This window comes from Salmo trutta, chromosome 5 (genome assembly GCF_901001165.1).
Source record: "Salmo trutta chromosome 5, fSalTru1.1, whole genome shotgun sequence".
Taxonomy (NCBI): domain Eukaryota; kingdom Metazoa; phylum Chordata; class Actinopteri; order Salmoniformes; family Salmonidae; genus Salmo; species Salmo trutta.
This window is the reverse complement of record NC_042961.1, coordinates 55,411,955-55,423,017: the sequence shown is the minus strand read 5'-3', so window position 1 is coordinate 55,423,017 and position 11,063 is coordinate 55,411,955. Positions and strand designations below refer to the sequence as shown.

The 11,063-nt window shown below is 45.6% G+C and overlaps 1 protein-coding gene across 3 annotated transcripts; it reads left to right on the top strand.

Annotated features, from left to right (window-relative positions):
* The first annotated feature begins 266 nt into the window (after positions 1-266).
* On the top strand, positions 267-9,603 carry LOC115194574 (TOX high mobility group box family member 4-A). Of its 3 annotated transcripts, none has more exons than XM_029754385.1 (9): positions 267-393; positions 2,269-2,337; positions 2,651-2,947; positions 3,136-3,396; positions 5,156-5,479; positions 7,026-7,106; positions 7,440-8,096; positions 8,229-8,383; positions 8,551-9,603. In XM_029754385.1, the coding sequence occupies exons 1-9, from the start codon at positions 388-390 to the stop codon at positions 8,606-8,608; spliced, it is 1,908 nt and encodes a 635-aa protein (XP_029610245.1). In that variant the 5' UTR covers positions 267-387; the 3' UTR covers positions 8,609-9,603. The 3 variants fall into 3 exon arrangements, with proteins under 3 accessions (XP_029610245.1, XP_029610243.1, XP_029610244.1); XM_029754383.1 differs by lacking the exon at positions 267-393 and adding an exon at positions 467-1,854; XM_029754384.1 differs by lacking the exon at positions 267-393 and adding an exon at positions 468-1,854 and having other exon boundaries at positions 5,159-5,479.
* The last annotated feature ends 1,460 nt before the right edge of the window (positions 9,604-11,063 follow it).

The following is an 11,063-nucleotide window of genomic DNA, read 5'->3' as shown; positions in this document are numbered from 1 at the left end:
AATTACATGAATATAAAACAATAAAAAAAATGTTGCTTGAGAAAATGGGAATAAAACCAATTTTGAAATAAAGATATCACCACTTGTCATGTTCTGTGTCTATTCTGACATGGATATAGTAGAACATGTTCAAATAACAAATATAATTCTCAATATCATAATTGATCAAATGTAGTTAACAAAAAATACACACTTAACTTGACTCATTTGCATATTTGAAACTTGAGCTCGCGCAACGTCGACGTGCTCACGTCGCTTTGTGGAAATGATGTCACTTCCTCATCTCATCCCGGAAGCCGGTGCCATGTTGTGATTTTTGACGAAAAACTAAAAAATCATCACGGGCGAAGTTCAGAAAAGTGGGACAGAGCACATTTCGGGGTGAGAATGGAGGTAAGAACGAGAGTAGAAAGTTTTCAGTGGGGAATCACTTGTGTGGTCGGCATATCCAACCCTGTACAGGTTGGATCGCACAAGTGTCAACAATATTTGGTTTTCAAACACACAACAATGAACACGCTCAGAAAGCCTGCCATCATTCAGACCTAGCAAGCTAACTAGCTATTAGCCAACTCTTTCCTAGTTTGTCAGCTTTGAGTAGAGAGCTTTAACCTCTTGCTTTCTAAAAGTCCCTGAAGATTGAGATTAACTAACTACTTTATATGATCCTTGTGAGAAAGCTTGCTAGTAAACAGGAAGAAGGTGACAACAGGAAAATAATTTCATCTGCCACTCTGCCTGTCTATTCGAGTTGTTGTCTCTAAAATTATTCCGTGGCAATGGCTGTTTTTCTATGTTATTCTTGACAGTGGGATTTTTCAAAGATGTGAAAGGCAGTTAGTAGTGGTTGTTGTAACATTTCTTTTAGGTTTTGTCCAGAGAATTAACGGTTAAAGCCTTTAATTTGGTGTGGTCTTTACTAGGCCATTGGGATAAACCATTTGAGAAAAGTGGGAGGGAGTGAAAGTCCATGTTGGATATCAGTTTATTTAACTCAATAATATATTGGTTTGTTTGGCATAATTGAGCCATATGTGCATTTAAAAAAGTACATCGATTGTTACATGATGACAAACCGCTTTGAAATAAATAAACTGCTTTGTAAGCAAAATTCCGATATCCCAGACACCCTCCATTCCCACACTGAAACCCGCCCCCAAGATTATGGCGATTCAATTCCAAATCCACAATTCTGGTTCCATTGATCAGCCTTGTTCGAGCGCAGAGCAGCGGTGAGAAAGAACCGGACGATCTAAATTCTCAAATGCATCAAGACAAGTCAAACTACGGTCATTTACGGGATTCCATATAGCCTATAATATTAGCCTTATGCTAGCTTGTGAGGTTAAGATAGCTTGAGTTTGTTCTGGTGTAGTAGGTGTATAAATACAGCTAGCACAGGATTCGGTACCACCGCCTTGCGTCAGCATAGTAGGATAGCCACGCTAGCTAGTAACGAGACGGGTTATTTTTGGTATGAGTGATCGAGCTCTGGCGTGCACTGAGGGAATTATTTCGCCATATGCATAGCAAACGTCCGCTTCGTTTTATACCTTGAAGTCGCTATGAATCCTGCATATTTCATGACAGAAAGCTGAAGTCTGGGCTGTAGCCATTTTTGATTTATTCTTCATTGTTTATACATTTCGTGATACTAAAACAGTCAGTGAGTGGTACAATAGTTTTCGTTTATAGATTTGTTCCGCACGTCATCCAGTTGCATTGATTGAATGTCATACGAGGCGCCCTTAGAAAATGGACCTGAATTTTTACTCTGATCTAATGGATGGGACTGGGCAACACGGAGATCCAGAATTCCTGGACCCGGGGTCTTATAATGGATTTGACAATAAGGTGACCGACAACAAGAGCTGTGTGTGTGTGTGTGTGTGTGTGTGTGTGTGTGTGTGTGTGTGTGTGTGTGTGTGTGTGTGTGTGTGTGTGTGTGTGTGTGTGTGCGCTCTATGGAGGCATCTGTGACCCCCACAAACACTCAGTCTTATAACCACATATTAAGGCTTGGTTGAATATGTGGTAGCTACAGCACACGTGTAATGTATTGGCTGATGTGGTGAGGTGAGCTGTGGTCATTGGGATGTTTACTATGTGAAAAGTATGCCTAGCTGTGTGTGGTTATTATATGGTTTGATGAGGTGTTGTTGATGCTATGCATGATGTCATTAACTTTATAAACGGGATGATGATGATGCTGCTCATTGTTATGTGGTGATGATGGTTTGACCCATGTGTGTGCGCTTTGTGTTTCAGTTCCCTGGAGGCAGTGACAACTACCTGACCATCAGCGGGGCGAGCCATCCGTTCCTCTCCTCCTCTGAGGTAGCTACTCAAACCTTCCACTTCACTCTCTTTTCTAAACATTCCTTCCCTCTCTTTTTCCTCTCCCCTATCCTGTCTCTCTGTCTACAAATCCTCAAACAATCTGCAGTTATTCACACACCACTAACATACAGTATAGCAGGTGAGGATGTCTCATACTTGACATCGTCTCATACTTACAATGACATACTTCTCCCCGACCTCTTTCCTCTGTCTCCGCTCCACCCCTTTCCTCCTTACCATCTCCCCCCCCATCCCCTACCCTATCTTCTCCCCCTTCTCATTCCTCTCCATTCTATCCCTCCCCCAACAGACATTCCACACCCCCAGCCTGGGCGATGAGGAGTTTGAGATCCCCCCCATCTCCCTGGATCCGGACCAGGCCCTCACTGTGTCTGATGTAGTGGCCCACTTCGGAGAGCTCTCGGACGGGGAGCGCGGTGGCCTGTCCACCCCCGGGAATGCGGTGGTGGGGGGAGACGACCCGTCCTTCGCCTTGACCTTTGTCAACCCACATTCGGGGTCACAGGGGCTGGAACACCATCTTAGTCTGGGGGTCATCAGTCAACCTGGTGGAGGAGGGGCCATGCTGGGGTCTGCTCTGGGGATGGTGAGAACCATTGAGATACATTTCAATGAATTAAGATTATCTGACCAATATGGCCGTCCTGTAGTCACGTTGCCGGAATGCCAATCACTATTCTAGTGTTCTGTATAATTCTATGTGAGGACTACAATATTTTATTTAGCTCGTAATACTCTGCCCTTGTCTGACTATGAACCCCACCTCTTTTCCAGGATCTGGGACACCCCATTGGCTCCCAGTTCAGCAGCTCCTCCCCAATGACCATAGACGTCCCGCTGAGTGACATGGGCCACGGCCTGTTGGGCCACAATCAGCTGACCACCATGGACCAATCAGAGTTCAGCGCACAGCTGGGGCTCAGCCTGGGGGGCGGGGCCATCCTGGCGTGCTCGCAGTCGCCTGACCAACCACTATCGGCCGCTGCTTCACCCGTTGGTTCGCTACAGGATGACGACATGGACGACTTCAGACGGGTCAGTCCTATTGGTCAATCTTTCTGTCATGTCTGTCTATTAGTGGATTAGTCTGTCTGTCGGTCTTGTTTGTTCGTCTCTCTGTTGTAATGTAATTCTCAATGTTGTGTTTATAGTACTTTTAGAAAGTATTCAGACCCCTTGACTTTTTCCACATTGTTACGTTACAGCCTTATTCTAAAATGTATCAAATCAACATACACTATCCCATAATGACAAAGCAAAAACAGGTTTTTAGAAATTTAGCAAAAGTATTCAAAATAAAAAAGATATTACATTTGCGTAAGTATTCAGACCCTTTACTCAGTACTTTGTTGAAGCACCTTTGGCAGAGATTACAGCCTTAAGTCTTCTTGGGTATGACTCTACAAGCTTGGCACACCTGTATTTGGGGAGTTTCTCCCATTCTTCTCTGCAGATCCTCTCAAGATCTGTCAGGTTGGATGGGGAGCGTTGCTGCATAGCTATTTTCAGGTATCTCCAGAGATGTTCTATCAAGTTCATGTCCGGGCTCTGGCTGGGCCACTCGAGGACATTCAGAGACTTGTCCCGAAGCCACTTGCGTTGTCTTGGCTGTGTGCTTAGGGTCGTTGTCCTGTTGGAAGGTGAACCTTTGCCCCAGTCTGAGGTCCTAAGCAGGTTTTCATCAAGGAACTTTCTGTACTTTTCTCCGTTCATCTTTCCCTTGATCCTGAATTGTCTCCCAGTCCCTGCCACTGAAAAACATCTTGACAGCATGATGCTGCCACCACCATGCTTCGCTGTAGGCATGGTGCCGGGTTTCCTCCAGACGTGATGCTTGGCATTCGGGCCCAATAGTTCAATCTTGGTTTCATCAGACCAGACAATCTTGTTTCTCATGGTCAGAGTCCTTTAGGTGCTTTTTGGCAAGCTCCAAGCGGGCTGTCATGTGCCTTTTATTGAGGAGTGGTTTCTGTCTGGCCACTCTATGTAAAGGCCTGATTGGTTGAGTGCTGCAGAGATGGTTGTCCTTCTGGAAGGTTCTCCCATCTCCACAGAGGAACTCTAGAGCTCTATCAGAGTGACCATCAGGTTCTTGGTCACCTCCCTGACCAAGGCCCTTTTCCCCCGATTGCTCAGTTTAGCTGGGCGGCCAGCTCTAAGAAGTATTGGTGGTTCCATACTTTTTCCATTTAAGAATGATGGAGGCCACTGTGTTCTTGGGGACTTTCAGTGCTGCAGAAATGTTGTTGGTACCCTTGCCAAGTTCTGTGCCTCGTCACAATCCTGTCTTGGAGCTCTACAGACAATTGCTTCGACCTCGTGGCTTGGTTTTGGCTCTGACATGCACTGTCAACTGTGGGACCTTTTTATATAGACAGGTGTGTGCCTTTCCTAAATCATGTCCAATCAATTGAATTTACGACAGGTGGACTCCAATCAAGTTGTAGAAACCTCTCAAGGATGATCAATGGAAACAGGATGCACCTGAGCTCAATTCCAAGGCTCATAGAAAAAGGATCTGAATACTTATGTAAATAAGGTATTTCTGTTTTTATTTCTATTTTCGCTTTGTCATTATGGGGTACTGTGTGTATATTGATGAGGACATTTTTATTTATTCAATCCATTTTAGAATAAGGCTTTAACGTAACAAAATGTGGAAAAGGGGAGGGCTCTGAATACTTTTCTGAATGCACTCTATATTCAAGTACTTTGATCAATGTATGGGAAACTGTTTTTCTGTTTTCTCTCTGTATTTCTCGTCTCCCCCTCTCTCTTGCCTATTCTAATTCAGCAGAGCGTGTTGGTGGAGTCCCCTGTCTCTCTCGGCGTCATCTCCCTCGATCCCTCTCTCTCCGATTCCCCCATACCTTCCTCCGCTCCGTCCTTCAGCACCCCTCCTACCCTCGTCCGGAGAGGGGGAGCGGTCGGAGGAGGAGGGAAGAAAGGGAAGAGGAGGAAAGACCCCAACGAGCCCCAGAAGCCAGTGTCGGCCTACGCTCTGTTCTTCAGGGACACACAGGCAGCCATTAAGGGACAGAACCCTAACGCCACCTTCGGAGAGGTGTCCAAGATAGTGGCCTCCATGTGGGAAAGTCTGGGGGAGGAGCAGAAACAGGTACACCCATACATTCACGTGCAAACGAACACACGCATGCAGACATTTACACGCGCAAACGCACACGATCACATTCACTATACAAGCGCATATGTAGATATGAATAATGTATACTGAACAAAAATATAAACGCAACATGTAAAGTGTTGGTTTCATGAGCTGAAATTAAAGATCCCAGAAATGTTCCATACGGACAAAAAGCTTATTTCTCAAAAGTTTTGTGCACAAATTTGTTTTATGCCCGTTAGTGAGCATTTCTATGCCTAGATAATCCATACACCTGACAGGTGTGGCATATCAAGAAGCTGATTAAACGGCATGATCATTACACAGGTGCACCTTGTGCTGTGGACAATAAAAGGCCAGTCTAACATGTGCAGTTTTGTCACACAACACAATGCCAATGATGTCTGAAGTTTTGAGGGAGTGTGCAATTGGCAAGCTGACTGCAGGAATGTCCACCAGAGCTGTTGCAAGAGAATTGAATGTTATTTTCTCTACTATAAGCTGACTCCAAAGTGATTTTAGAGAATTTGGCAGTACATCCAACCGGCCTCACAACGGGCACACAACTTGTAACCATGCCAGCACAGGACCTCCACATCCGGCTTCTTCACCTGCACAAACTGTCAGACCCACTCAGGGAAGCTAATCTGCGTGCTCGTCGTCCTCACGACAAAGCCTATTCTGACTGAAAAGATTTGGCATGGGTCCTCAGATCCTCAAAAGGTTTTACAGCTGCACCATCGAGAGCATCCTGACTGGTTGCATCACTGCCTGGTATGTCAACTGTTCGGCCTCTGACCGCAAGGCACTACAGAGGGTAGTGCGTACGGCCCAGTACATCGCTGGGGCCAAGCTTCCTGCCATCCAGGACCTCTATACCAGGCGGTGTCAGAGGAAGGCCCTAAAAATTGTCAGACTCCAGCCACCCTAGTCATAGATTGTTCTCTCTACTACCGCACGGCAAGCGGTACCTGAGTGCCAAGTCTACGTCCAAGAGGTGTCTTAACAGCTTCTACCCCCAAGCCATAAGACTCCTGAACATCTAATCAAATGGCTATCCAGACTATTTGCATTGTTCCCCCACCCCCCTTTTTTTCCTGCTGCTACTCTCTGTTTATTATCTATGCATAGTCACTTTAACTCGACCTATATGTACATATTACCTCGACTAACCTGTTCCCCCGCACATTGACTCTGTACCGGTAACCCCTGTATATAGCCTCAGTATTGTTATTTTACTGCTGTGCTTTAATTATGATTATTTAAGAAAATTGACTCATCTATTTTTACTGAACACTTATTTTTCTTAACTGCATTGTTGTTAAGGGCTTGTAAGTATTTCACTGTAAGGTCTACACCTGTTGTATTCGGGGCATGTGACAAATAGTATTAGTATTTATAGTATTTCAATTGACTTATACGAACTGTAACTCAGTTAAAATCTTCAAAATTGTTGCATGTTGCATTTATATTTTTGTTCAGTTTAATATCATCGGGTTCACACATTCTCTCATGATATCCCTGTATGTTTTCTTCTCAGGTGTACAAGAGGAAGACTGAGGCAGCGAAGACGGAGTATCTCAAGGCTCTGGCAGCCTACAGAGATAATCAACTTCCTGAGGTGAGACAAGACTAGTGTTCCTAGAGAATGCTATTCAGTTGTACTGTGTGTCTGCTTAGGTTTATTACGATGGCCAGCCTTTGTCAACAGGGTGCAGGTAGCCTAGCGGTTTAGAGCGTTGGGCAAGTAAACGCTGGTTCACATCCCGAGCCATCTAAGTGAAAAAACTGTTGAGGTACTGTTGAGCAGGCACTTAACTCTAATTGCTCCTTTAATTCGCTCTGGATAAAAGCATCTGTTAAATGAATAAAATGTAATGTGTAAACTAAATGTCCACTTTTACCTCTACCCCTCTAACTTCAAAATCCTTTCTCCTCCTCCTCTCTCTCCCAGCCGACCATAGAGCTTCTGGACACTGCTCTGTCGCCTCCCTCTCCTCCCTCTCCTCCTTCCCCCGCCCCACTCCCCACCCCCGTCGCCCCCCATCCCCGCTCCACTCGTTCCTCCGCCCCCCACCTGGCCCCCGAGGAGAACACCATTACCAACATCTGCACCTCCAACATCATCCTAACAGGTGGAGATCTCCCTCAGGTCACCACCCGTTCCCGTACAGGGGCGCACAAACCGCCTGCGCCGGCCCCAAGCCCCCCCACCGTCACCAAAATCATCATCAAGCAACAGAAGTCTCCCTCAGGGGTGACGGTGGTGTCCAGTAGTACTGTATCGTCGTCCCGTCAGCCACCGCCACTCCAACAGATGCAGAACACCCCTCCTCCCCCCCGTCTCCAGCATATGGTACATGCCCAGGCCCCTCCGCCACTGCAGGCCAAACCAAGAGGCGGGGGTGCCGGCGGTGCCACAGCACCACCCCCCCTGCAGATCAAGATGGTCCATTCCTCAGATTTGGACTCTCCAATTATCGTGACTGCTGCGGGGGGGTTAGCTGCGTCGGGTGGGTTCAATCCGAACTCGGGGGAGGTGGTACAGTCCTCTGCCATAGTAATGGCCTGTTCAATGGAGGCTGAGGACGGGGCTGAAGGAGAGGAAGGGGTAAGATGCTTCCTAGATATGATAATGTCATAATATATGCTTGTTAATATGCCCGCTAATTCTATAAATCTGATATTTGCCACTCAACCCCCCCCCCCCATCTCTTCTTCTCTCCCCCTCCCTCCATCTTAGATGCAGGTAGAGTTGAATGTGTCTTCAGGGCCAGTTGTGACCCAGACCTCCAGCCCTAACCTGTGTGTCAGAGCCGGCTGCACCAAACCAGCTGTCGAGAACAAGGACTGGGACAGGGAGTACTGCAGCAACGAGTGTGTGGCCACACACTGCAGGTACGGACGGATGTATACGTACACACACACTGACAGTACCACGTGAAACGCTTGGGAGTCAAGATAGATCATGTTCTTCCCAAAGAATGGAAAATGTCGATAAACAAAATTTCTGCTCCCAATTGTGATTTTAAAAATTGGTGTTGATCTATTGACTATCTCTATAGGGATGTATTCATGGCCTGGTGTGCGATCCGAGGGCAGAACTCCACCTCCGTCACGTAAGGAATGGACAGAAGAGAAGATTATCATGATATAGACATGATAGAGGGAGGACTAGGAAGGAGAAGAGGAGTGTGGACTGGACAATGGACATGGAGGGAGGAGATGGAAGGAGAGAAAGGAGAATAGATTTGGTTTTTATTCACAGCAGACTTTGTCCTCTAAGAAGAATCAAGTGGAAGACCAATACTCCTGTGATGTTAAATTATGAAGTTTAAATAATGAGAGTATTTTATATGAAATGTTTTTAATCATTTTAAAATGTTGGTGAAATGTAATATAACGCTGCAGGGTACTATTGGGATGTCTTGCATTTCATAGCTTGGACGTTAGAGTTGGATAAAGGGCATACCATCTAAAATTGGCCTTGTGTCAAATGCTCCGATTCTGTGGCTAAGATCAGGAGTTTCTTTTTCCTGATCACGTGACACAAGGAAAAACTCGGCCACGATGACCATATTCTTCTTGGCTAGGTCACGTGATCAGGAGAAACTCCTGTCCCTATCCATCAGCCAATGAGAAGAAGGCATGTTTATATCACGTGTGCGTCCTCTTGTCCGACTTCTGTTGAAACAGAGATCACGGTATCAATGATGTCCATGTTATCAATGTTGCCTGCGACTTAAAATCAGTCTCACCCTCAGCCCTAGTGGGAAATTCCCTTCAGTCTAATCGTTAAGACTATTGGTTTCCCAAGCAGACCTGGTTTCAGATCCCACCGTGACATACAAACCTCTGGGCTGCGTTCAAGAGTGTGACAAATTCTGAACGTTGCTGATAGACAGGCCATGTATAGAACTGACATGATTCCTTTCTCTAGTACATGACAGAGAAGCATGTCTGTTTACATGTTGTATTTCTATCAGAACGGTTGTTCCACACTGAACATGATTGCCATTGAATGGGAAGGTTTCACGTATGCATATTACGAACATTCAGGATTACAGTTTGTTTTTGAAAAACCATCATGTTGGTGAAATAAAACTGTAGGAAAAATATATTTGAAAGAAAATACATAGTCATTTAAGTAACGCACAAAACAACACTAAACCAGCTTTTACTTTGACACTACATGACCAAAAGCATGTGGACACCTGCTTGAACATCTCATTCCAATATCATGTGCATTAATATGGAGGTGGTCCCCCCCTTTGCTGCTAATGTTCGAACATTGCTGCGGGGACTTGCTTCCATTCAGCCACAAGAGCATTAGTGAGGTCGAGTGCTGATGTTCGGCGATTAGGCATGTCTCACAGTTGTCGTTCAAATTCCTCCCAAAGGTGTTCGTTGGGGTTGAGGTCAGGGCTCTGTGCAGGCCAGTCAAGTTCTTACACACCGATCTTGACAAACCATTTCTGTATGTACCTCGCTTTGTGCACAGGTGCATTGTCATTCTGAAACAGGAAAGGGCCTTCCCCAAACTGTTGCCACAAAGTTAGAAGCACAGAATCTTCTAGAATGTCATTGTATGTTGTAGTGTTAAGATTTCCCTTCACTGGAACTAAGGGGCCTAGCCTGAATCATGAAAAACAGCCCCAGACCATTATTCCTCCTCCACCAAACTTTACAGTTGGCACTATGCATTGGGGCAGGTAGCGTTCTCCTGGCATCTGCCAAACCCAGATTAGTCCGTCGGACTGCCAGATGGTGAAGCGTGAGTCATCACTCCAGAAAACGCGTTTCCACTGCTCCAGAGTCCAATGGTGGCGAGCTTTACACCACACCAGCCAACGCTTGGCATTGCGCATGGTGATCTTAGGCTTGTGTGCGGCTGCTCGGCCTTGGAAACCCATTTCATGAAGCTCATGACAAACAGTAATTGTGCTGACGTTGCTTCCAGCGGCTGTTTGGGACTTGGTAGTGAGTGTTGCAACTGGGGACATACGATTTTTACACGTTACATGCTTCAGCCCTCTGCGGTCCCCTTCTGTGAGCTTGTGTGGCTTACAACTTCGCGGCTGAGCCGTTGTTGCTCCTATACGTTTTCACTCCATGATAATAGCACTTACAGTTGACCTGGTCAGCTCTAGCAGGGCAGAAATTTTACGAACTGACTTGTTGGAAAGGTGGCATCCTATGACGGTGCCACGCTGAAAGTCACTGAGCTCTTCAGTAAGGCCATTCTACTGCCAATGTTTATCTATGGAGATTGCATGGCTGTCAGCAATGGGTGTGGTTGAAATAGCCAAACCCAATAATTGTAAAGTGGTGTCCACATACTTTTGTGTGTATATATGGTGTGTTTCTGGAGAGGAAAGGGAAAATATATATTTTTAAATGTTTTAGTGTCTCGGAGTAGGAATGCTGATTTAGGATCAGGCCCCCCATCATATGTGATCGTGTTAATTTGGATCTAAAAGGCTAAACTAATCCTAGATCAGCACTTCTACTCAGATGCTTTATGAAGACTGCAAATAAAGAAATTAGTATTTTAACCGTAGAAATGTAATTACGAGAA

Excerpts from the sequence above, each read along its gene's own strand:
- LOC115194574 (XM_029754383.1), top strand. The coding sequence starts at position 1,756 with ATGGACCTGAATTTTTACTCTGATCTAATGGATGGGACTGGGCAACAC. Across the intron at positions 2,948-3,135 it reads TGGGGTCTGCTCTGGGGATG|GATCTGGGACACCCCATTGG; the intron begins GTGAGAACCATT and ends CCTCTTTTCCAG. Across the intron at positions 7,107-7,439 it reads GAGATAATCAACTTCCTGAG|CCGACCATAGAGCTTCTGGA; the intron begins GTGAGACAAGAC and ends TCTCTCTCCCAG.